The sequence below is a fragment of the Hirundo rustica genome, chromosome 2, assembly GCF_015227805.2.
Source record: "Hirundo rustica isolate bHirRus1 chromosome 2, bHirRus1.pri.v3, whole genome shotgun sequence".
Lineage (NCBI taxonomy): Eukaryota > Metazoa > Chordata > Aves > Passeriformes > Hirundinidae > Hirundo > Hirundo rustica.
In genome coordinates this window covers 20,604,598-20,631,198 of record NC_053451.1, presented here as the reverse complement: position 1 = coordinate 20,631,198, position 26,601 = coordinate 20,604,598, and the positions used below count along the sequence as shown (strand labels likewise).

At 42.8% G+C, this 26,601-nt stretch overlaps 2 protein-coding genes across 3 annotated transcripts; both read right to left on the bottom strand.

Moving 5' to 3' along the window:
* Positions 1-924: 924 nt before the first annotated feature.
* Positions 925-19,890, bottom strand: ZBTB11 (zinc finger and BTB domain containing 11). Of its 2 annotated transcripts, none has more exons than XM_040089184.2 (11): positions 19,406-19,890; positions 16,228-16,463; positions 15,349-15,580; positions 13,389-14,191; positions 11,126-11,305; positions 10,375-10,611; positions 9,839-9,983; positions 8,822-8,939; positions 6,048-6,206; positions 5,393-5,568; positions 925-4,139 (listed from the first exon to the last, which is right to left on the bottom strand). In XM_040089184.2, exons 1-11 carry the CDS (start codon positions 19,713-19,715, stop codon positions 3,607-3,609), a joined length of 3,129 nt encoding a protein of 1,042 aa, XP_039945118.1. In that variant the 5' UTR covers positions 19,716-19,890; the 3' UTR covers positions 925-3,606. The 2 variants fall into 2 exon arrangements, with proteins under 2 accessions (XP_039945118.1, XP_039945119.1); XM_040089185.2 differs by lacking the exon at positions 925-4,139 and adding an exon at positions 4,237-4,584 and having other exon boundaries at positions 19,406-19,884.
* A 2,717-nt stretch (positions 19,891-22,607) lies between these two features.
* On the bottom strand, positions 22,608-26,383 carry RPL24 (ribosomal protein L24). Its single transcript, XM_040089193.2, has 6 exons — positions 26,305-26,383; positions 26,115-26,190; positions 24,924-25,034; positions 23,718-23,854; positions 23,268-23,331; positions 22,608-22,734 (listed from the first exon to the last, which is right to left on the bottom strand). Exons 1-6 carry the CDS (start codon positions 26,307-26,309, stop codon positions 22,654-22,656), a joined length of 474 nt encoding a protein of 157 aa, XP_039945127.1. The 5' UTR covers positions 26,310-26,383; the 3' UTR covers positions 22,608-22,653.
* Positions 26,384-26,601: the final 218 nt, after the last annotated feature.

The window sequence follows — 26,601 nt, the reverse complement described above, 5'->3', positions numbered from 1 at the left end:
ACATTGTCAGCCACAGCTCTAAGACTGGCTCCTGAAAGCCATTATATGCTGGTGCTTCCTTTAACAGCGAGGAATGACAGGGTTGTAACTCTAGTAGAAACAAAGCAGGGCAGAAATTATCCACACATCACTTGGCGGTTGTGCACCTGTAGTTGCATCCGTGTGGAGCAGTACTTGTTCAACAGAAGCCTACCTTACTCCTTCAGCACTCAGCCTTTTGAAACACCCACTTTCCTTCAATTATAGACTTAGCTTGCTTAGTTACAGAGATTCGCAGAGGAGCTAAAAAGCTCCCAGTGTTCCCTTGGGATTAACCACAGAAGATAATCGGGCTTTCTGCAACATCAGTGCTGCCTCGAAGTTCCTGTAACAGCAAAGGGAAAGGAACAGGACACTGTTCCCAGACCTGGAGGCAGCTGAACAGCTCATCCTTCAGCCAGGAGAGTGACACTGGAGGACAACTTCCACACCACAAGCCCTGCTCAAATATCCAATTCCAGGGCAGAGGCCAAGATGGAAGTGCTGGCTGGTGCTTGCCCTGGGGTGCAGTGTTGTGGACACCCAAGTCAAGAGAAAGAACATCTGAAACAAACTAAAATGGTTACAGCTGGGTGCCAGGGGGCCGATCAGATACCTCCCCCACCCCGAGGACTTGCCGCCAAAGCAATTGCAGTATCAATATACACGATGTTTCATTAGCACAGTGCTCTCGTACAGCCACGTTCTGACACACAATTCAGGAGGGCTGTGTGTTTCCTCTCCTCATACAAGAAAATTCTTTGAGCCTTAAGCAAAAATGAAAAATCAGGTATTACTAGAACTATCCAGGCCAGAGTCTGTCTGTATATGGAAAGTGAAATACTGAGGAGGAATCTGCAACACCTTCTTTCCCTGGAAAAAAGAAGTTTCTTGAAAGAGCAGTTCATGGCAGAGCTCAGTTTATTTGATGAGAGAAATAACCATAATTTTATACACCTAAAACTAAATAAAAACAGCAGAATGTACAAATCAAATTAATTATGTACAGGAATTCACTATGAATACTTAATGAATGGACATTTCTCATTAACTCTGTTTTTAAAAAACAAATACCAACTGCATATCTGCAGTCTGGTTTTTGCAGAAGCGTAGTGAATGTCTTAAGTGCTGAAGTCCAGAGGAAAACATAAGGCAACTCCACACAGATGGGAACAGCAAAGCCAAGAGTGGCACTCCCTACTTACCTCATGCCGTTCTGAAAAGGTAAGGCACAGCATGTTAGGAAAGGGGTGCCACAACATTCAGCTCTGACTTTCCTGGCTGAATCTTGTTTAGAAAACAACCTCTTGTGATTAATTTGGTTGGTGGCTGTTTTTAAACGGCAGATCATTGAGTCAGTAGAAGTATTTTGACAGTGGATAAGAAGGCTCAGAAATTCAGATTCACTTTTGCTTCTTTCATAGGTTGGGCAAATAAATAAATGCACCAAAGATTAAACAAAGGTGCTGTTAATATTCTTTTTGTAAGGTAACACACTTAATATACAAATAACGTTCTAGCACTATTTACAGCTGTTTTTCCTTGAACACTTCCTCACTTTAGTAATACATAATTATTTTTAGGATACAAACATTGAAGTAAGTTTTCAAGTTTACCTAGTGCTCTTTTAAATCTTTTTCCATTATAATGGCAATATTTTAATTTTAAGCAGGATGGCTATCTCCGGATTTTTTACCATACAAAAATTCAGCTAGCAGTAATTTTTTTTAAATATTCATTTTAGTTTTACTCTGGTTTGTAATTAGAAAATAATACAATTGTAAAGAGGTGCAGGATATATAAATAACTACATTATTTCTCTGAAATAAGACCCTGACTTTTGAAATAGGCATCTACAAATTAATTTGGATCCAAGACAGGAACTCAAACATAAAAAAGTTTCAACAACTGCTTATCTACAGAACTGCAAAGTATAAAATTCTGTAGCTTAGTAGACAGATACCCACACAGTTAAATAAGATGAAAAGTAGAAATAGTAATTCAAATGAGGTGGTTACTTTGCCACAGGGTTTGCTGAGATTTTGTTCAGTGGATGCATTTCACGTGTAGCAGTTATATGCATGTCACTTTATTTATGAAGTTTACCCTGCAACATTACAAGTTTCTGGCTGCTCGGGTATCTTGCTGCTGTCCAGGTTAGGAAACATGATACCACGATAGACTGAGAAGAATTTAAAGACTACAGCTCTGATTGTTCACATGCAAAGCACTTTCAGTTTCCTTGACACACATGCTGCTTGCTTAAAAAAAACCCCACGCAGCAACAAAGGAACCACACCTGGTACAGATTAAGATGTGCGCTGTTCATAGTACTAAACCAGGAACGTGGAAACCTGGGCCAAGCACAGCTGCCATTCACACTTGCAGGAACACCAGTAAGGATTTTTCCAACTATGTGATGGAACACCAGCTATCAACTAGGCATAGAAGTATTTTTCTTAAAGCAGCAGTAATAAGGTCTTTTAGAGATTCTGATAATTTTGAAACAAATTTAATTTTTACTCCATCCTAAGATTTTCATATTTCTCTATCCTGATATTATATCATGTGTCCTGCTTGGGAATTAGCAGGCTTCTCCTTTCAATATAATACGAGACAAGATCAGTCTGTAACTAGGTGGACTTCCTCAGTTCCCAAAGAGGTCTGCCATTAGATTTTTCTCCTTTGACAGTTCCTACAACAAATGTAAAGCAAAATCAGAAGCATCCATCATCAGGCTGCCTGCTTTGGGTTCATACATCAGTGCCGGCAAGAGCTTCCGAACAAACACGGAGCTAAATGTGGCTGTGCACAGGGCCTGCACTGTAAACTCCTCCCTCACAAAAGAAAAGGAATTTACTTCTCTTAGTAGTCTCCCTGTGGTGTGCTGTCCTCTGGCCAACTCAGATTCACAACCATCTTGGAGAGTCACTTCCTCAGACTTCAGCAGATCGCTGCCCATTATCTCTAAAACATTTTACAGCATTTTGCTGGACCTCGGACCAGCCACCCACATGCATGGAATTTAAGTAAGTTCTTCAGAACTGGGATTCACTAACTACCAATGGTGCATTTGCCCAGAGAAAAAAGCTTCAGTTTTTCTGTATGCCACATGAAGCACAAGCCTACACAAAGCATTCCACCACCTCCCTTGTCTTGGGAGTAAACAGACAGAATCCAATACAGGTAATTTGCTCACAAACTTGATGAAATGCACATCAAAACAAATAAGAAACAACCAACAACTGTGCATTTCTAGTTTTTAGTGCAGCCTTTTTATGTTTTTTTCTTCCTAATTTTTCAAAGTTACAGTATGATACTGCAAACACAAAACCATTATTTTAACCTTTTTTTTTTTGTTTTCTTTTTTTTTAAGTTATAGCCAGTATAGAAATCTTAGCTTTCAAATCCTTGGCCCACACTGGAGTATTGGTACTTTTTCCCTCTAATGCATGGTGCAATACTGTCATCACAACATTCAGTACTCAGGATAAACCATTTGAAAACGGGCATCGCTGAAAGCCTCAGCTAACCCGTTAAATACTTGGCTCTTACAGATCACAGAACCTTACCCTTGTTGCTCATTTGCTAAACTGACTCTGTCGTCGTTACGTGGGCCACTTCTACTTCTACAGTTTCAACGGCCTGTGTCACTTCAGCCATTTTCTGTCCTTGCTGTTGCGCCAGTACGTAATTTACCACCTGCATGATGCTTTGGTCAGAAAGGGTAGAGACCGACGTGCATTCCTCGGTAGCTGCAACTGCTTCGATGGCTTCGAGCGTCTCTCCCGTCACCACCACGGTCTCGCCCTCACCGGAGCCAAAGCTGATCTCGGTTTCTTGCTCCTGCATGTCTGACGCTAAAATGCTGATGGCGTGTTCCACCTGCGTCCCCTGGTTGTGGAACTGAAGGGTGTCCTTTTCCAGCATGATTTTGCAGGGTATGTAGTCCCTGTGGAACTTGGTCATGTGCTTGCGCAGGGTCCGCGCGTCGATGTAGGCCTCGTTGCACACGGGGCACACGTAGGGCCGCTCGCCCGTGTGCGTCCGCACGTGGCGCTTCAGGGAGCGCGCGTCGGCCCAGGCCACGCCGCACGTCAGGCACTCGAACGGCTTCACACCTGCGCGGGGCGAGGCAAGCAAAGGTGGCAGGGGCTGGCAAAGGGCAGCAGCAGGGAGAAGAGAGCAATGCTGGGATCTTTGCTACGTAACAAAGAGATCCTCTCTACCGTGTCTGCGTGCGTAATGCATTCAGTGGTGAGGTTTTCCATAAATGCCCAGCCCAATCCAACACTTCACTTACAAAACTTTTCAAGATTCCTTCTAATGAGGTTTCTTCCTTATTTTAAGTGCACAGTGCTTAATGGGATTCTGATCATTTTGATGCCTTGCTGAAGCAGAATTTGTTACTTGTATTTCTAGTCACCCTTGGCTTCTGTAAATCCTTCTGTACACCTACAGCTTTACTCCCTCCTCTTCCACACTGCATGTGTTCAAATGCAGCGCCTGATGTTTGTAGGATCTTATTTTCCCCTCATAACATCTGAGTTCTGTGGTCTGTAATATCTAATGGTGGTGACAAACATCATCTCACTACTGGCTTTTCCTCTGTGACCATTACTGTAGAATTTAGGCTTGGTACCTACTACAGGATACTTTCTCCGTTTAGAAACAAACACAAAATCTCTTTTTCAATAGTTACACAGCTGCCAGATTTACTCTTAAGAGCTCTTTAAAAGGAGACATGCTTCAAAAAAAAAAGTGGGTTTTGCCCCAGGACAGGAAAAATATATAGACTCCTAAAACAGCTGAAAGAACCAAATACTCAAAAATCATGTAAATTTCATACTTCACATCTAACATAAAAACGCACACAATTCTTTAACAAAAAATATAAAATGTTTTAGTATTTTCCCCAAACATCATATCGTTTATCACCTGTCATAAATTAAGAAGTTGATCAATTTCCAACATGGGTCCTTTTTTCTTAAAAAATTTAGGCCAATCATTCTCCTGTCTGAGGAGTACTTTGTTAACCATGTGCACCTTTGAAAACAGAGAATGTTTTAGTGCATCCAATTTTTTTGCCAGATTTACCTCTCTTAATCACTTGTAAAAATGTTCCTCTTCTATTCAGGTTCTGAGGACAAACTGGCACAGTCCCTGTGCGTAACTGGAATTTTAGAAAGACCCCAACAGCAACTTCTGGGAATCACTGGTAGAAAGTTACCAAACCAGGATTTGCATAGAACTGGAGAATCTGTAAATACCCCTCCATGTCTTGCCAGAGAGGACGCACACAGGCTCAAAGAAACAATAACCCCCTGCACATTGTGTTTTTAGGGGGTGTAATGACTATTTGTGTTCCACATACCTTCATGATTGTTCATGTGTCTCCTATATTCCCGGAGCTGTGTGAATTTTCTTCCACAGTGCTCACAAACTCGTTCCAGATTTTGTTTTGCTCTTCCCTTTTTACCATGTGTGGCTTTCTTTACATGTCTTCTGTACAAAGCTTTCTCATAAAATTCTTTTCCACATACATTACACCTAAAATGTGAAAAGTGGTAAGTCTATTAAAACCATTATTGTACACTTATGCCTTTTAAGCCAAAATCCACTTTAATTATGGTAGGCAAAGTTTATTGCAATACTGTCTTATATGGTAACTAGTTCCATAATTAGGAATATTATTGTTGGACTGAACTACATTTCCTCTTATCCACAGCCAAAAAGCTTCCATTTAGCCTTCTGGAGAAGTAAGATGACATAAGTTTCTAACTTCACTGATTGTATTGATCCTTTCATGACTTCACATCTTAGTTCCAGCACTGTGTCCCAGGTTAGCAGCCAACCCACGTTATTTAAATACAACCATCCATCCTCAAGTACTCAAGACCCCAGTCACCATCAATCCACTGGTACTTTAAATAAAAAGTGGAGTAAGCAGTGCCTTGTTGACAGGCTGTGGATCTCTATAACCTCACTTTCATTAGTACATTTCAGTTGTTAAATTAATCTCCTCTTACCTATAAGGGTCTGTGACAGAATGAGACTTTACATGAGAATACCAGTCTTTCTTCCAGCTGTAACATTTTCCACAGAACTGACACTGAAATGGCTTCACACCTAAATGTTTATTCATATGCTGCCGAAGATCCCGAGCTTCATAGAAACTCTTGTCACACCTGTAACAGCAAATGTTTTAGCATCCCATACAAGAAAGGCACTGATTTCAAAGGCACTGGGAAGCGCTTCTTTAATGGCAACTGAAGACTGAGAACACTTACTGCACCATTAGTATTTATTTAAAGCACAATCCCATTCTAAACTGGGAAAAATTAAAAAGAACAGCAGTTTATTTGAAAGCCTGGAATGAAACTTGAGGACCTCTGAAACCCTTTTATCTGTTAATGAGTAACTATATTCTTTCTGCAGTTTTAATGGTGATTAATCAAAAGTAAACCAACTGGGAGACATCAGAAATTTGTATTATATACCATGTGAACATATGAGGACATTAACAACTGCTTCTTCCCTTAACCAAAGAGGACTGACACAAAGATAACTGAAATTTGTTGTTTTTAATGCTCAAACATAGGGTTTTTTTTAAATTAAGAAAACCAAATTCACAATCCTGCATGGAAGCATCTGAAAGTATCAATACTCATTCTTTAGCTTGCTGCTTGTACACCTCTTAACCCAGGCTAACTTACCGTTTTCCTTCACTTATACTTTGCCATTATATGACTATACAGCTCCTCTTGGTATGAGGACTACAGAGTTTGGCCTAATCAAAAACATGGTTTCTCCCTTTGGAAGAAATTCTGCTGCTCATCTCTCTCTCTTCCTCAAGTGACAACATACAGCTGCATGACTCAAGAAAGGATAAAAGCAGAGCAATGCCAGCAAGCAAAGGTGGATGATTCAACTTCGACCGTATCAACCACTGGAATGAGGGAATCTCAGAAGTCACAGTATCCAGGGGAATCTAGAATTGAAAAAAGCTTCCATACAGGAACAAAACATTTGATATTACATTGCCTGAATAATGGGCATTTTGGAGAGAAAAAAAGTCCTCTGCTTTTGAGGGAGAAAAAAACCGCTGGGTAACAGTCTTTGAGCCACCCAAACGACCTTCCCCTCCTCCTAGGCTGCAAAATCCTAACTCTCCAGTTCAAACGGGGTTCTCAGGGATCCTCAGTTTGCGCATCCACATAAAAAAGTATAAGAAAGACCCCTCAGGGGCTTGAATGGGGTTGGCATTTGGTGCTCTCTCCTCAATGCTCTCTCTCTCAAATGGCATATTTGGAAAAGCCATTAGAAAAGTAAAAAACTTGAGCAACCACCACCCTGTAACATTGTCCCATATTACTGCAACTTAATCAAACACATACTTCACTGCAAAACTTCCAGGAAGATTTCACGAAAATAACTCATGGTCAGCTTTGCTCAGCTGGGCCAGAAGTTCAGACTGAAGCCTGACAGGGAAGTTTCTATTCCAAGCCACCAAACTAAAAAACTGAAGTCTGATTACTGCTTAGTGAAGCTCTTTAAACCACTGGTGACAACATGAATTATATCCTTAGTAGAAGAGACCTTCCCTAGAGAAGCAAAAAGGATTGTGTCTGTTTTAAAGAAGCTGGGAAGTCAAAATATCTTCCCTGTCAAGGTGATCTCTTACATCCACTGCCCTACTGCCTTGACTAAGAAATTTTTCTTCTATAAATATATCTCACCTTCAAAACTAAAATTGCCTTCCACTGCCTTTCATGAAACAGTGTCTGTGCACCCTATTAGCTCTGTTCTTTGTATTTTTAGAATAAATATCTTTAGCAATAAAAATCACTAAATAAAAACATCGCTGACAGAAATGAAGTAAGTTTTCATCATTTAAAAAATATAATTTTTGCTAGCATGCAGCAGCACTGAGATACTTTAAACAATTCTTCAGATTATTGCTTTCTTTAAAACCTCGAGTTGCTACAGGCAATCATATAAATTGCATCACTCCTCTTAATAGCTGACAGAGCTTCCAGGTACCTCATTTTGAGTTCCAAAATTTAACGTTATTTGTCCTTCTGCGGGACATTTGAAAGGTTCCCTATAGTCTGCTTGGTCATGGAAAAAGTATCCATGTTTTGCTGATGCACTAAGAACACACTTTACAGTTACAGTTTCTGCTTTGCTGAAGTCCACAATGCTGTCATTTAAATAATAATAAATGCCATTAATAACAAAAATAAATACTATTTATTGCCATATTTAAGTGGTCATATATCTTTTATAATCAAGTTGACTGTTGATCTGCAAGAGTCTCAGTTTATGATGCTCCTGCACAACTGTTTGCTAAACACAGCATGTTTTAGCAAACACTGCACACAAGTGCAGGACATCGCAGACTCTACAGGACAGCTTCAAATCAAACTGAAATCCTCTATCACACTACAAGAGGGTAAAACCAAGCTGAAGGCCCTTGGCCTCTTAAAACCTTACACACAATTCTGTCTGTCCCATATCCTCTATATCCCAGCTACTGATTACAGCACCAATTACAGTGCAAAGTCATTAGAGAACAGCTGCATGAAACTGGAGCCAGGTAACAGCTTAAAACCAAGCCTTTGCTCTTCAACACATATATTTACAAAAATGCATTTTTTTATTCTCATGCTTTACAAGTCTTATCCCAGGCCAGTGGAACAGTTTTACGCTACAACAAGGAGCTGCTTTTTATCTTGAAAATTATTAGGATCATTAATGCTAAGAAAAAAAAACCACCAAAACCACCCATCACCTGACTTACTGAGTACATTGATATCCACGAACTTCAGGCTTTGGCTGATGTTTCTTTATGTGTTTACTGAGTCCCGATGCCCTGTGGAAAGATTTTCCGCAGATGGAGCAAAGATACTTGGATTCTCCTAGCCAAAACAAAACAAAATATGTTACCAAGCCAGGCCTCCATTTCTCTGGAGTGCTTTGTGAGACAAGTTTTTAATTCCTATACAACTTATCTCAAGTAATCAGAGCAGCACTACAAAGAGAAGTTTACACACTGATGGAATTTTTAAGTGTATTTTGTATGTGCTAATGTAAGGTGGGGGAGTAGTAACTCTAAAAAATGTCACGTTTTTTAACTTAGGTACATCAGCACAACTATGATTTAGTGAGGAAAAGTGAGCAGCCTAAAAAACTACCCTCTTGTGTGAAAAAAACCCCACAACTGCCTGTGTTTATGTATTCAACTTCTTCAGAAACACAGCATTGCTTATGGATTATTGCTTATATCTTGCATTTGTGGAAAAACACCTTAAAATTAGAAATTACAATTTTAAAACTCTGCTTATGCTAAACTACCTGTCATCTTTCACATGCTAAGATCTTTCAAGACACTAGGCTTTATAAAATGTCAGTATTAGTACAGAAAACCTTGTAAAATGTATATGGAGATTCTGAGGGATTTAATTTAGCATGTTTTCCTCTAAAAGGACAGGCTGGAAGATTAAGTGCACTGGAACATTCCAGCCTGTTGCCTGTTTCTTGTTGGATTGTTAAGATTACAGGCATCAAATAAAACCACAGGAACAGCCCAACCACAATTCCCCGTTCTTGAATAGAACATTTGTACAATAACACTGAACTGGTAACACAGACCCAGAAAATGACAACTTACCTCTATCTCAGCTGCCTGACCAGAAGAAAAAGAACAAACTGCCACTTATTTTTTTAAACAGTTCCTTTGACACTGAAGAACAACATTAAAGTTCAACAGCATACAATAGCCAAGCAAAGGAAAAGGATTCCCTTTCTCATCACTTACCTGTATGAATGCTCATGTGTTCCTGAAGACTTCTTTTTGTGACAAAAGACTTTTCACACAAGTCACACTTGAACTGTTTCTGTACTTCATGTAGAGCTAAGTGCATTTTTAATCCATGCTTATACGTAAAGGTCTTTCCACAAACCTAAAAAAATCCATATGTGGTGGAATAGGACAAATGAAACTAATTACATAATAGGTGTTTAACTTCAAACAGAACAAAAGCTCCTGTATTTCTCAGGAACTAGCATGGCCAAGCCTGTGATTTTGCACCAGTGACAGAACTGGTTTGTTAAAAAGAAAGGAATCATCGAAGGAAGCCATTCTTCTAGACACAGGAATATGAACTTACACAACTCAGATTTGTTCTAGTTTTCTCACTCTTAGACTGCAAGCAATCTCATCACGAATGTTACACTAATTTTCCCTATTGTGAAGCGACCAAGAGTAACACAAATTTTAGGGCAGAGCATCGATACCACAAGATTTATAATAGAAAACATTACTAATCTGATTAGAGAGCGAAAGGACTTTACCTTGCATGCGTGGGGCTTGACACCTGTATGTTTAAGCATGTGTATTCTGAGAGAATAGAGCTTAGGCAGAGTTCTCCCACATATGTCACACACGAATTCCCGTTTGGTTCTCCCTTTCACTGAGGACTCGCCTGTCCCCTCGGCACCCGGAGCTCCAGCGCTGGCTTCCGTCTTCCGCGTGTGCCGCACCAGATGGGCCCGCAGGGAGGCACCGTACTGGAATTCCTTCTTACACAGCTGGGACAGAAAGTATCACAACTTTACCTGGCATGTAACACTCAGAATTATTGTTAAAAGAAAAAAAAAAAAAACCACAAGCAATCAAATGTTTTAAGTACAGCAGTATGATGAGTTAAATCTATAACCCAACTCCCACAGCCATTTTGTCTGAGGTTAATGAATAGCTGTAAATTTATATTTTATGGCTACTGACAGAACCACTATTCACTTCCCAGTGAGATGAAGTGCTGGTTGAGACTAATCACAAATTTGCTGGTAGGGTTAAAAGCAAATCCTATGCTAGCACTGTCTTGAGCAGCAAGTCACACACTACTGTCAGGCCAAGTGGCTGCACTCCATTCTACCTCACCCCGTCCAGATCAAGGCTGTATCCAACTCTGAAATCCAAACAGAAAATAAATATATGCACCAAAAAGGCAACGAGAAAGAATTACTAATATAATTACTGAATTTTCATAAGGAGGAAGGTTACACAAGAAAAAAAAAAAAAATCCCCAACCACTCAACTTACTGGGCATTTATATTCTTTAGCTCTTTCATGTTTCAATGTGTGCATTATAAGTGCATAGCGCCGCTGGAACACCATTCCACAGTCAGTGCATTTGTGCTGAGCTTCCACTTCATTATTTTCTGTGGTCTCTCTTTTGGGCTGTTTCATTTTTTTCCCTCTTTGTACCAGTTTCATGGCAACCTAAGTTTGAAAAACAGAACCTTTGAATGAATTTTACTGCACTGCACTTCATACCTTGTCTGAAAAAGTTACCGTATTAAAAGCTGATGTTCTGTGTTACTGTAATACCTCTTAATTTTGCTCAGCTGACTTAGTTGCTTGAAAGTTACCTTGTTACAGTTCACTACAAAACTTCAGAACTCAAGGTGAGTGAAAAACCATTCATTCCTCAAAACTATAAACTCATTATGATGATGGTCACACAGTGACTTACCAGTTCAGGGACAAGGAACTCTTCAGCCCTGAGTAACTGCCTGAGTGACAGACACAGGATAGTTACAGAAGAATCAGAGTACTGCCAGTCAGAATTTCTATCAAGTTGAGAGCATTCCAGCTTTCCTAGAGATTTTTTATCTAGGAATAAGGCACTAGTGGGTTTTTATTCAGTGGTACTGGCAGTGCTACCTGGAGCTGATAATCTCATCTTCCTTTGTAGAAATTTGCTGCCAAATTCTAAGTGATCAGGTTGAAATGTCCTGTATCAGGTGTGTCCCCATTGGGTTCCTTAGAATAAAGTAAGGGAAGGAAGTACATGCATCCCCACTTCCTCATCCTGTTCTCCCAAAAAATGAGGTATCTAGCAGTTATCGAAAACATGCCAGCCCTTCTATGCTTCTGAAAAGCAAACTGCAACTTGACAGAGAGAAAACCTTTTAACACATTTTTTTTTAAAATTTCCTGTTGCTCTGAAAACTTATGCAAACTTGGCTAAATTGTGAAGCCACAAAAATAATTTTGTTCACTACATGATTACTAAGATTAGGAAAACAATTCCTACAAAGCACACCTCATCCCCAGTATCTCCAATGCCAGGTGCAAGTACTCTAATTTAAATCAGCAGCATTTTTCCTGCAATCTCTTTCCTGTAATTCCCCCAGCATCAAAACTGGAAACTCGGGAAAGTGCCTTCTTCCCAAAGCTTATATGACATCCCATGCCATAGGGGGAGTTGAGGGATGCACAAGACAAAACACTAAAAGCTACAAAACAAGTTAGGAAAGCAGAAACCTATTCCTGAGTCCCATCCTGAGCAATCATCTAAACGAAATTCTTTTTTTCCATAGGTCTGTGGACTTCATCTGTCAACGAGCTGGATTTAAAAACTGCAAAATACATTAACAGGAATATTCCCAAAAGTAAATATTCCTCTTCCCAAAACAGAACAAAACCTTGGTGCTCTCCAACCAGCATAAATACTTGCTCAAGTATTTTGATTGTGCTAGTTTTAGCATCTGGACTTTAAGCTGTCCATCTGTAAAAAGACACTAATGCTACAGTTTCTATCTACCAGGGTGTTGTAATGATAACAAATTATTGTCCTGTGTGTGGGACTGGTGGCTCTGGTATGCAAAACTCTCAGGACTCCTCTGGAAATTAACAGTTCTTCAGAAGACTTTGCCAACATGCAGTGAAGTTCACTCTATCACAAACAAAATGCATGAATGCCTAGTGAGATGATTGTCAGCTGTCCACAGGCACTGAAAGAGGAAAGGCTCTCAAAGGGGAAAGAGTAATAGGACTGTTTCATTTAAAAAAAAAAAAAAAAAGTAACTGGAACTAGTTAAATTACTAAACATTTGATAGAGTTTTTAACACCAGAGCTCTTTGAACCTTCCTCTTGACTGACCACAATCAGAAGGCAGCAGGAATGCATTACTGTGACTCATGACTACATCTTATGATCTACATGGGATGTAAAATTTTTCATTCCCAAGTCTGAACAAATGCAGGATCTCACTTCTCTAGTAGATAAATAGATTCTCTAATAGATAAATGTACGTATTTACGACTGACATACACATGAGCTAGCTCAGAATTAAATTCACAGCTCATTAAGAATTTTGGGGAGATGATACAACTTCTGTCCAACTATAAGACACTGTGAGAAGATACTCAATCTAGACTGTGGCCACCAAGCATTCTAAGGACCTTCAATATGGAAGGAATACTGATGCCAAGTCGATGCTTTTGGGATTTTGTTCGCACAACTCTCAAAGATTAGAAATTACTCTGGTAACTACAGGTCTAATGACAGACAGAATACCTGCTGTACTGCAGATTTAGGATTTGTCTTTCTATTCTGCAGCTTTTTTTCAATTCCCTTATGCAGCCTGATGTATCCCCCCTCACTGACTGAACGCTGGCGAAGCTTGCTTTTGTAAGTATCATCCTGGCTCGAAGCGAGGCTTTCCGGCTGCAAAACGGAGCTGCTCTGCTCGTTACTTTGTTGCTTGAGTGTCTCTGAGGAGTCTTCAGAAGCAGAGTCCACATGTGGTTTGTCACTTTGATTTTGAACTACCTCAGTTTCCCTTTGACTCTGTGTGTCCATGGCTTCTACAGCCGATGGCTCAGCACTGAGTCTGTTGCAGAGGCCATTTGAAATGGTCTCCACCAGCTGGATCTTGATGTAATTTTCAGTTGTTTCACCCTGCTCCACAGGCTTGGAAGGATCACCTGCAGTGGCTTCCAGAGGCTGTGGGTGCAGGAGGTCAGGCTGGGGTGCTGCTGCATCCCCTGTCCCAGCAGAGGAAGGAACTCCATTCACAGCTACTGGCACTTCACCAGCCGTGGGTTTAGATTGCTCAACACCATCCACAGGCTGCATCTCCACTTCAGCCTGCTCCGCTAGATTTTGCGTTGACTCTACTGTTTGAATATCTCCCTTTTGGTACACTGTAATTTGTTTCTCTTCCATCTGTTTGTGCACATTCTCACAGATTTCCAGGACCTCTGACATGAAGAGATGACGGGCGAGCATGGCCACTTCTGCCATACTACAGAAGTCAAACGTTAATTCTGAAGTATAAGCAAACTCCAATAAAGGCAGGAAACTGGACTTGCAGAAACCTATCAGGAATAAAACAAGATGTTAGAGCAAATCATGATGATGTGAAATTACACCAAAATATCCCATGATGAATACAACAGTTCACCTTTGATATAGATAAGCCTGAAATTTAGAGTAAAACACACTTGGAAATAACAAGCCCATCACTGAGATTCAATTAATTGTCATTTACACTACAGCTTCCTCCTCGTGTAGTTTTTGTGCATGGGTAAGCTCAGACAACTTTTTCAATAACTAAGTAGAACTCAGGTAGTTTCACAATAAAATTCTTTGAGGAATATTTCAAGATGCTGGGAGAGCCACAATACTTTTGGAGCAGATTAACTGCAGTCTTTCAAAGTCCAAAGTCTTTCTGGATCTGCTACATTCAGATAGTAGTCAGGTCTTAAATTACGATGATGTGGGAAAAAAGTAACAAAGTAGCTATTGAAAACAATAATGATATGGACATATAGACAGAAATGCTTAAATATAAGAATTTGGTATAATTTTCCACAATTGCAGAAATAATAAATCAAATATTTAATGTGGGGAACCTTCTGGACCGTCCTATTAGAAAATTATTTTTCACGTATGCCTGTAATTCATGCAGAGACAGACAGTTAATAAATGAGAAAGCGATGCAGAAGGCATATGTTCTATATGCTATCCTTCATCCCTACAAAGCTATTTTTAGGATTGTTTAGGATTTATTCCAGAATTGTCTCCTGTCTTTCATGTACCAGGTCTGAGAAATAAGCAGACATGTATAATTCTGCTTCGCAGAACTAAGAAGCAATTTAGCATTCGTTAAGCTAAACAACTCTCCAGGCAGCTTGTCAACATCCCCACTCAATGTACTCAAGCGCTTGATTTTGTTCCCTTTTTAACATTTGTGACTAATCCAAGGAGGAAACATGCCTAAGCAAGGTAAAAATCCACCAAACGCTTCACAGAAATTTTAAGATTAAATACCACAGTCCATGGAAAATCAGATTAGGCAAAATCAGAGTGATCACTTTTGCATTACGATCCACATAAAGTACTTCTAGATTAAGAGAGAAAAAGGCAAGATAAAAATCTGGTTGTTTTAAATACTCAAAAAAGACTGAATTAAATACTATACACCTTACTTAGGATATTATGATTTCTAGCTTTGAAACCCACAGCAATTCACCTGACAGATCCACCACAGCTTCATGACTAGTGACAGCTCCCTTTTCAATGAAGAGCTCTCGGAAGTACTCGCTGTTGGCTGCCAAGACAGATTTGTGAGCTTTGTACTCCTCTCCTTCAATCAGCAAAGTCACATCACAGAACTGATTGGAAAGCCTCTGCTGATTCAGTTGGTTTAAGACAGCCAGACAATGTTTGGAAGATGACTGCTTCACAAGGCCCTTACTGTCAACCTGTCATAAACAACATTTGAAGAACTTCATTACATTTAGACTGTGCCTTTTTAAGCATTCACACTGAAACACAGAAAAGGAATTATTTTCTGCAACCATACAATCAGTTCAAGCCTGTAGAATATACAGCTTAACTTTACTACTGTTTTCTTTCTTTAAGTTTCACCCTCCCTCCAAACACAATTAGAACAGACTGGAAAAATGGGAAGACATGTTCAAACAGCTCTTTGACTGTACTTTTCTATGCTACAGTCTGAAAAAGGTTCTAAATTCAAATGTCTTTACGTGCAAGTGAGCCTGTAGCTATGAACAAGAATTTTATATATCAGTATAGTATCATTTATTAAGAAAAAGATATAGAGCCCATAAGAATCTTGTATGTGTTGTTTTACTACTGGCAATTTTGCCACTCATTTTATTTTAGATTCTATACGCATAATATATCGGGTGATATTATTTCCCAGCAATGATATCCTGTAATTAATTTTATGACGTATACACCAGGATCCCATTTCTACATATTCAATACCTTTGGCAAAATTTATAGTCTTATTGCTACAAGATTATCAGAACAATGGAAAAGAAATTGACCAAGAATGCAGTAACAGTAATTACAAGTCCATTCAGATGTAAACAATGGTACTTACAAACACAAGCTCGTGCTTTGCTATTGGCTTCTTCTTCACAGGCTTTGGGGATGCAGCTGGGATTGATGCTGTGTTACTCAATTCATCATCGGTTTCATTACTGTCTTCATGAGATTTTGCATCCAGTCCTAGCTCCTCCAGCATTTCAGAAGGATCTGAGAGAGATCTAGAGCGATCTAGCTTTTCCTGGCACTTGCTGCATTCTTTAATGTAATCTTTAACCTGCTTAAGAATACCTAAAAAAAAATTAATGGGGCTTAATTAGGCTTCAATTCAATTTACTATAAACAAATAACTAAGTATGTAGGTGATTAGCAAAACAGCAATAATTAATAATCAAAAATATTACATACTAAGGAAGAAAAATAAAGTCAGTCACCTACACTCCCCCTCTCTGTTGCATTACTACCAATTCTGATTCTCTCACGCCATTGCATGATATTGTCTGTCACTACTGGAATTTGACACAGAACATTTAGAATGTCACTACATCAAGCAAACCCTCCCAGAAAGATTATTAAGGCTAAAAAAAAAAAACCCAGTATTTAGATATTTAGTCTCATAATCCTAAAGTAATGATGGTAATGCATAATCCTGTTTTTAGCTCACACACATGGCTTGTTCCTCCTGAAGAGGACAAGAATTGGAAGGCTTGTTCAAGAGCTTTTGCAAAATTGCGATCGACTGTGCTATGTGCAATGACACCGATATGTATTATTAACACCGATTCAAAACAATTGCTTATGATTTTGGAATTTAAATAAAGCAATTTCCCACCAGTACTTTAACCAGTGGAACCAAATATAAATGACAGGACCCAAGGAAACAGCCTAAATTTGTGTCAGGGGAGGTTTAGGTCGGATATTAGGAAAAGGCTCTTCCCCCAGAAGTTGGCTGTGCCCTGGAATAGGCTGTCCAGGGAAACGGTCACAGCACCAAGCCAGACAGAGTTCAAGAAGTGTTTGGACAATGCTCCTAGGGATGACTCTTGTGATTTTTGGGGATGGTCTTGTGCAGGGCCAAGAGTTGTAATCAATGATCCTTGTGGGTCCCTTCCAACTCAGCACATTCTGCGATTCTGTAAATAATTTCAGATACTCAACAGGTCCTCAGCCCAGCGTCCTCTTCTAGATACCAAGGCATTTTCCATCCATGGCTTTCAATCCAAATTAGTTTTCTTCACTAGGACAGTATAAAAGCACAGATAGGAGTTGGGTCTCTATGGTTTAAAATCCATCATAGCTCAAAAGCTTTGCTGACACAGACCTAGACTTGCTTGCTCACATCTCCTTCGAGCATGACTTGCACTATCAGTACATACATATCTCTGTAAGGATCACAAAAACAGAGACTTAAGGCAACCTAAGACATTCATGCCCATTTCAACATTTGTACATCTCCTTGATTTCATCTGAAATTAGACAGGAGGTCTCTGGCCTGCAAATCACATCCCTAACACCCTTCCTGGCCCCTGAGGAATTCTCCAGCCTTGCAGTTACAGAACAGACACACAACGGGCTGATGTCCATCTCAGGATGACAGCTGGGCCAAAGCTGCTGTCCACTAGCAGCCATAGAGTACTATAATGGCAGGAAAACATTGTTTTAAGGGAGACACAAGTAAGAAACATAATATTTGAACTGAAAGCATGGAATGAATTTTAGTATTCTCAGCGCAAGAGAATTAAGAGTATATTGGGTGTGCAAATAAAGGTGACCAATAAGATCAAAAGAATACAGAATGCCCTCTCCTGACAAACAGAAGCTACACTGAGGCCCATGGAAGAAGTTTCCAGCACAGGATGAGAATAGATGCCAGAACAGTACAATGCTGGGCAGACAATGAGAATGCAGATAAAGGCAAAGAAACCACCATCCAGAATGGGCATATCAGCTTTGAGATGCCAAATCCTTTTTCACATGGAAAGATCTTCAAGTCAATGAGATCTGAAATGGAGGGATTGGCTGCAGCTCGAGCAAAATCCCTCCAACTGAAAATAAGGAAAACTAAAGCTGAAATTAGACTTGCTGATAGATGAAGAAAGCAGAACCGCAGAAGTAATACAGACACACACTGGGCCCATGCAAGTGAAAAAGCAGGCTATTTGTTTAACGGATACCTAGTGCTAAAAGTAGAACACCAAATAAATCCAAAGGGAACAAGATGTCAAATCACTCCCTCAGCCAAAAGAAAGTCCCAATTTGGAATTACTGCTGTTCAGGCATCATAATTTATAAGAGCTGTGATATCACCTAGGACCCAGCTGAGAATAAGCCTGATCTTTTCAGCTTCTCATTGCAAGAAAGAGACAAATATAACAGTGAGTGCCAGGACTGCCAACCACCACTGGCGGCTGTAGTACTTTAACATGCCATCACGCGCAAGAATGAGGTCCAAAGCTAACCCGGGTCAAGCAGAATGTGCCCAAGGGCACGGTCGAGATGTCACTGTTTTACCTGGGCTCTGTGCAAGACCTGGAGGGGACAGCTGTACTCCACGTTTCTGTATATTCAAGGTACCACCACCAGGTAAGAAGCCCTGGACAATTTGCTAACCAAGGTGTACTGCACAGAGTGAACCCTGCCTCTCCGAGTATGACACAATGTCACTGCCCACAGACCACGTGCTTCGAGGTGGTGTTTAAAGGCACTGGTCACTCAGCAAGTGACAGTCCCCCCCTGGTCCCAGCAGGGAGGGTACACGGACACCCCTTCAGTACAAGGGAGACGTGTAACTCCTGGAACAGGTACAGCGGAGGGCAACAAAGATGATTAAGGGACCGAACAATCTCTTTTACAAGGAAAGGCCGAGGGAACTGGGTCAGCCTTGAGACGAGAAGGGACACCAATTATGTGTATAAATATCCAAACGGAGGGTGTCAGGAGCATGGAGCAAGGTCCAGGTGGTGTCAAGCAATGACACAAGAGGCAAGGAGCAGAAAGTAATGCACGAGAAGTTCCACGTGAACACGAGGAAAAATTGTAAAAGTGACCGTTCACTGCCTCCCGAGGCTGCCCCGAGGGGTTGTGGAGCCTCCATCAGCGGAGATACTCAAGAACCATCTGGAGGCAGTCCTGCGCCACGCGCTCTGGGATGACCCCGGGACCCGCTGCGGTCCCTTCCAAGCGCGGCTCCGTGGCTCCGCGCCCCAGCAGCCGCCCCCGCCCGCGGCGCTCACCTCTCCACCAGTACTTCTGCGAGAGCCCCTGCCAGGTCTGCAGGCGGGTGCGGTGCGCGCCGTCGGGCGCCAGGTGCGCGGCGCGGATGAGGCGGGCGCGGCGCTCGGCCTGCAGCACCACCTCCAGCTCGGCGAAGCGCTGCTGGTCGCGCTGCCGCCGCTGGTAGTACAGGGTGCCGCCGCGCACCACGTAGCACGCGGCGGCCTTGCGGATCTTCCGCTTGGCGTTGCCCTCCGTGCCCGGGGCGTACGGCTCCCGCTCGTTCGTCAGGTACCGCAGGATGGCCAGGTAGCTCTCCTCGCTGGACATCGCGCGGCAGGGGCACGGGAGCCGCCCCCGCGCTCTCAGAGCCGCGCCTGGGCTGCGGAGGAGCCTCCTGGGATAAGGGAAGGGGAGTCGGGATCGGCCCTAGGCGGCGGGAGCCGCGCCCGGGGGGGAACTGGAGTGTCGCGGCCCGCGGCGGCAGGAGGGAGGGAGAAGCTCGGGCAGCAGCGGCGGCGGAAAGACAAAATGGCTGCTGCACAAGCGGAAGTGAGGTGGGGCCGCGCGCGCGCAGGAGGGGCCGGGAAGGGGCGGGGGCGCGGGGAAGCACCCGGGGAGCGGGTCCGCCATCTTGGAACCGGGCAGGGGAGAGCCGGGCGCGAGGTCGGGGCCGGGCAAAGCCTGATGCTGGGGCGAGGTCACGGCGGCGGGAGCCGGGGGCGCTCTCCAGGGAATCCCTGTGCAGCCCCGGCTCCGAAACGAGCGGCTTCCGCTGCGGAACTGCCTCGGGGGCGGGAGCTGCGAGCAGAGTAGCGGGGTCGTTCGTGCCGACGAGGAGCAGCAGCAGCAGCAGCGCGGGCGGGGCGGCGCCGCAGCCATGCCTCGGGGCGCTCAGTGCGCGCTGTTTCATTTTCAAGAGGCAAGAAGGAAAACCCTTTAGGTGTCGACTGCGCGTTTTACTTGTCCGAGCTCTGCGCCGGTTTTACATCCGTAAGAGAGATACGCGAGGCGGGAGCCGCGGGCTGGCGCGCCCAAGGACAGCGCAGCAGCAGCGACCCTTCCCCTGCGCTCGGTACCTGCAGAGCGCACCTGGAGCACCGCGATCCCCAAACACAGATACCAGAGGGAGCGACACCGGCCAAAGGCGCTATCTATATAGAAAAAGAGTTCTGGATTTAGTTTTTCGATTTATTTTAACTATGACAGTGGTCGAATACTGGAACAGGTGGCCCTAGGAGGTTGTCCTTGGAGTTGCGTCCAAGACTCAGCTAGATACCAAGCAATCTCAACAGACACACACTTTGAACAAGGAGTTGGAGTGGGTGTCCTCTGGAAGTCCTTTCTAACCCAAATTATTTTGTGGGTCTGTCACAAACTTAAGTACTCAATTTTTATTTCTGACAAATACTCGTAGAGGATGAATTGCATTGCATTAGATAAACACAAGGGCTTATATTCATTTCCATGCTAATTCAGTCTATTACATCTTTGAGTTGAATAATGTGCTGTTACACCAGTGTAAGACCCTGCTCTGAACAGCTTGCCTCACTCAATGCATAGTTTGTGAAAGGAGTAACCTGATGGGCTGTTATCCTTTACTTCTCACTGTATCAGTCAGAACTCGGGAATAAACATCTTAGAAGAGTTATAATGAAGTACTTCTGTGCACCCCTGCAGTGACACCAGGCAGCCAATGCCTGCAAACTTCAAAGCATAAACAAAGACCAACTTACTAATTACTCCTACCTGCCAATCAGTTTCTATATATATCATTAATAGCATATTTCAATAGCAATTAGCAAAATATCAATAGCAATTTCAAGCATATGGTAGAAGCTCATCTTGATTTTCAGCCTCTTAGCCGAAAACATTCACAAGGAATCATTTGGGGTACCAGGTGCCTTGTACAAGACACTGGTGTGATTTCTGTAATCGCTAGTACAGGTAATTTTCAAAGGTGTTTTCACCCTTCAGTTATAAATTATTAAAAATTGCCTGCTAACTACAAGCAATTTTTCTTCCTCTCTTTCCTCCTCCAGTTTCTGGCTCTTTTGCTTTCAAATGTATTAATCTAAAACCCTTCAATTACATTCTAAACATGAGTAGTGCTGGGGCTTTTGTTGGTTTTTTAGTAGCAAAAGGCAGAATTGTTTGGAACATCATGGTGCAAATTCCATTAACATCATCAAGCTAGACCTTTTTTAAATGGGTTGTAGCCTTCATCCAGACCCTTACCTATTTTACTAAAACCCAAACAAGATGTAAGTATAGCCCATAACTTATGGTGCCCATTACAACCATTGTTTTTGAAGCCCAAGGACTGCAGGAAGCTGAAAGACAGCTATCTTCTTGACTGGTGTAACAAGCCGAGCCCTCAAAGTATCGACAGAAAAGTAACTGATCCAGAAAATAGTGAAGGTTTGGTTTTTCTTTGGGTTCTACTAAGTCAGGACATTGCTTTGTCAAGGCTACTGCTGTCCAGCAAAACTGGCAAAGTTTGGGCATGCTGTCTGCACAGTGCAGTTACTTAGACAACGGATTACCAAGAGGAAATTCAATCCCTCTAAACGGTGGGAGGGTGGAAAATTACTAAGGGAACCCCTATCTGCATTCAGCAAGTTAAATATGAACGTAAATAAGCTTTAACTGTGTAACATCAGCTGCATTTGAAACCCATTCAATCTTCACAGGCTTCCTTTTCCTGACAACAGCTTCCAGCAATTCATCATTTTGTAACTTCCTGACCCAGAAGTTGCATCTGAATCTTTGTGTGCAAGAACCATGCCGTCTGTGAAACCATCCATTCATTCCTTTTAACATTTTCCTTATTTGATTCTCTGTATCTTGCTACATGCATTCCACAACACAGGACATTTGTAAGTGATTTACAGATGGCATTGCTTCACACTCCCTTTTAGCTTGTATCTCTGAACTTAGAAACCTGTTTTTACGTCATTTGTCACAGATGCAGAATAAACTTAGGTGCTGTGCTGTCCTTCAGGCAAGGAAAGCCCTCAAACACCAGCTCCATCTTCCCTGCTACCTGGGCCACTCAGTGAAGACTGGGGAAACGTGTGCTAATAATACAGCAGATTGTCTAAAAAAAAGTGTTTTATGGCAGGAAAATGCTTTTCAGTCTGCAAAACCCAGACATTATTATTTCACAGATTCATTCCCTTCAGTATATCCCACAGCTGAGCAGACCATGGCACGAGTAAGGGAATTCCATCAGATGTTTATTCAGCATGACCAACAGTTTGGCAAGTTAGCGCTTTCCACCAACACGGGGAGCAGAAACCTTGACTGGTTTCACAATCTTCTGCTTAGGTGCTGCCTTCGTAGGGGCCTGTAGAGAAATAATGAAGTATGAGTGAAAAGAAGCTATTTATCTGCAGTCCTGAAAGTGTCCCTGTATATACTCTTGACAGAAATCAGCTCAGACTAGAATTGAAATCTCTAATATTGGTATCTTGTTAACAGACGTTTACACACGTAACACTAAGCCAACATATGGTATGAATTCATAAGAGATAACAAAACACATTCATCAATATATTGTTACCAAGTTCCTAGATAGTGGAGATGTCACATTCAGACACATTTTTACCTATTAATTTTCTCTGACATTAGGTCAGATAATTGTTTTACTGTAGTATTTACTTGTTCCGTAAAAAATTCATTCAATGCAAGTGTTAGGGTATGCTTAACTTCAGTACAGAAGTCCAGCTCCAGAAGAGCTTTCACATCAGAAAGTTACAAAAATGCTTCCTCAAAAGAGAAATGGGTATTTCCAGTTAAGTGCCACAGCAGAATGTTGTGTGTCGTGTTACAACACGGCGTATTCCATTTTATAATTTCTAATTGCCTGTTGCATCTCACCTTTGCAGCAGAAACAGCTGTTTTCTTGGTTGCCTGCTTAGCCTTCTTGGCTTCCTTTGCAGCCCTGTTAATTCACAGAAAAAGAGGAAGTTATCCATGTCTGCCATTTACTGTTTCCTTGTTTCAGCACTCTAAGAGCTTCCCAGTATCAGGAATGGAATGCATTACTGCAGATTTCTCCTCTATATTCACTATCCTCTGGGGGGATTTCTACAGAGACAGCAGAACTGTGAGTGACAAAAGTACAAAGGGAAAGGGCAAGGAGAGACTCTTCTCTGCTGCCACTATCTCTTGCCAAGATTACTCAGTATTACATACAAATATACAGATTAAAAGCTAACAAAAAAATCTTATAAAACACAGAGCTCTCGCCTAGTGCTTAAGCTTTTGTATGAGAAGTACTGTAATCTATGAAAAACCTGGGATAGCTTCACTGATGTGGCTTCTCACCTAATCGCTTGTTCCCTCTGCGCCTTTCGTACTTCGGGCTTCTGGTTGCGCTTGGCCATAATCTCAGCTAGAGAGGCACCAGTGATGGCTCTCTGAAACTTCACAGCACGGCGCGTGCGCTTCTTTTGGACCTCTTCCTAAGAGGAGAAGAACACAGACAGTTGGCATCACGAGACATTAAAGACATGGCTAAAGACAATTACGGAAAGAAGCTGCTACTCAAATTGAAGCTATTTAAAACTGTACACTGAAGTAGAATTTTACTCCTCCCTTTAGAGAATTCTTCTGTTGGGTACAGAGAAGTGCTGCCCTACCTCCATATGGCCCTTTCTCCAGACACATCCTGTACTTTTCCTAGTGTGTTATTACCAACAATCCTCAGTTGGCTCCCCAGCTGTCCAGCTATCAGTGCTGGAGACACTCACATTAGACCCTGTAGGTTCTAGGCTTCTACAGCAAAGTATGAAAAGAAGTATTTTGAAAGAATTTCAGCCATCTGTAACTCCCAGAAGGAAAAAGGGAGGACGGATAAACCTTCAGTGGTGTCTTCTGAAAGGAAGACACTCCATACCTAATCAAGTGGATCAGATGCTGGGGAGCAGTGTAAGCCATCATGCATCAACTTTCTTTCTTCAACCAAACTGGCAAGAACGCTGACTTACTGCACTGATGTAAGCCTTTCTCAGGGCTCCTCTGCCGTGCAAGTTTAAACAAGAGCACTGTAGCATACCTCATCTATCCTTTGCATCCAATAACAGATACATAGGAAAAGACCTCGTGCTAAGCTACAGCCCAAAGTTTTCAAGGAGAGTACATCAGGAGTGTCATCCCTGCCCCTCTAACTCCAAAATCAGCTCCCTACACTGTCACCATTCAGGAAGTTTACAAGACCAAACTTTTAGGAAGTGTGCATATTAAACAGCATTACCCACCTTCCCTAAAACTAACTTTTAAAAACATATGCCATTCCTACAATTATTAAGTACTGAACATCCCGTGCCTCGAAGAAGTGCTACAACACAATACAATGTTTCTGCTGAAGCATGTATAAACTCAGGTAACCGCACTCACGTGTTTACCATCTTTATCCTGGGGACTTGGGTCATGCTTCTGCTGAGCACTGGCACACTTAAGTGACCTCTAACAAAACAGTGGCCACATCTTTTGGTCACCAACTTAGAGTGCCATTAGCTGGTATGTACTTACTGACTGTCCCTTCTTGTGCTTACGCCTGTACAGCACAGTCCAGTTGATCTGACGAGGGTTTCTCTTGGAAAGGAATGCAGACTCACATTTTGCATTCAAGAACTGAAAAACCTGGGAGTGCAAAATGTTTTGCGTAAGCTTGGTTATGTGTAAGACATTATCTATTTGCTTTAAGTATTCTCTAAGTCAGTGTTTTTCAACATTGATGCTTTTGGAATTCTTAAACACACCTCTGACTATTAAAAATTTTAAAAGATAAATCTGTAAGAAATCTGAAGTTTTGAATTTAGTTATATTGTTCAAACCGATGTCTTGCATTCTGAAGCAGCTTAAATTTTCTGAAAAAAGTTCAAATTACCACTTGCATCCAGCGCTGCTGTGTATTTCAGGCACAGGCTGAATAGCTGTGTCCAGCATCATAGTTCCCAAGTGTCTGTCCTGAAGCAACAATGTACTTCCTGTATGTAGGAGTGACTCAAAACTTGGCCTAGGGAACACAGGGAGACCAATGCTCCACCTGATTCCTTCTTGCCTAGTGACACTAACCTGTTTGTCTAAAACAACAGGGAGAATGTGCAAGCTGGTTTGTTAGTAGCTATATAATTCCATTTAAAGCACAGCCTAATTCCCAGGAGTGCTCACAAGGATTCAACCGGTCTGTCCCCTGGTTATTTTGCAGAGAATTCCATAAACATGACTGTACTGGGATACTCAAAAGCCAGGCCCTCCTTTCGAAGGCAGGGACAATCCCGTCTGCCTATGACATGACAGCTTGAAAGGGCTCTCCATCCTATTTTATCCGTAAGATTTCTACTCAATTAACTTGGAAGACAAGCTGTTGGCTCCAGCGAATCTTAACATTTGATGCAGAACGTCTAAGCAGCATTTTCTACACAACTCTGGTACTTTATCCTGCTGCGTAAAGACTCCCTTTGGAAACTGCATTGTAAAACCCAACCCCAAGCGACAGCACGGCACGGATCTCCTGCGAAGCCGCCACGGCACCTGCACACCGATGCTGCTCTCATACGGTTCAATACGAGGGACTCGGGAAGACGCCCTGTCAACACTACCGGAGTCACCGGACAACCCCAAATACGCGGCATCCCCTCCCCTCCCCGCGCACCGCCCGCCGCTCTCCCGTCCGCAGGGCCCGCTCCCGCCCCTCCGCGGGGCTCGGCCCGGCCTCACCTTCCCGTCAGTGCGGGCGTAGCGGCGGCCGTGGCCCGGGTAGATCTTGTACCCGCTGAAGCTGCACAGCTCGACCCTGCGCGGGAGAGAAGAGTTAGGGATGGCGCGGGTGGCCGGGGGAGGCGGCCGGGGCCCCGCGGCGGCCTCCCCGCGGCGGATGGGCCCGGATAGCGGCGGACGGGGCGCTCACTTCATGATGGCGGCGGCTGCGAGGGGCCGGAGAGGCGGAGAGGACGCCGGGAGGCGGTGTCGGGAGCGGCGCGCGCGGCCCGACGGGAGCGGAGCGGGAAGGGCCGGGCCGGGCCGGGCCGGGCAGGGCCGGACAGCACCGCCCCGCCCCGCCCCGCATCGCCCTGGCCGCGCCGCACCGCGGGGGCTTCGCGGAGCGCCCACCCGGCCGGGCTAACCCCGCGCGGTCCCGAACGTGGGACCCGCCGCCCTACCCAGCATAAAAGGCGCGGTGCTCCCCTAGCGGAGCGGCCCGGCC

Bases quoted from the DNA above. Each gene is read 5' to 3' on its own strand.
- ZBTB11 (XM_040089184.2), bottom strand. From the start codon at position 19,715: ATGTCCAGCGAGGAGAGCTACCTGGCCATCCTGCGGTACCTGACGAAC. The intron at 14,192-15,348 runs GTGAATTGCTGT...TATTCCTGATAG, and splicing joins AGCTGTGGTGGATCTGTCAG to GTTTCTGCAAGTCCAGTTTC. The intron at 5,569-6,047 runs GTAAGAGGAGAT...TTCACATTTTAG, and splicing joins TCTGTCACAGACCCTTATAG to GTGTAATGTATGTGGAAAAG.
- RPL24 (XM_040089193.2), bottom strand. The intron at 23,332-23,717 runs GTGAGAAGCCAC...GTGAATTAACAG, and splicing joins CAGAGGGAACAAGCGATTAG to GGCTGCAAAGGAAGCCAAGA. The intron at 22,735-23,267 runs GTGAGATGCAAC...ATTTCTCTACAG, and splicing joins CAGCTGTTTCTGCTGCAAAG to GCCCCTACGAAGGCAGCACC.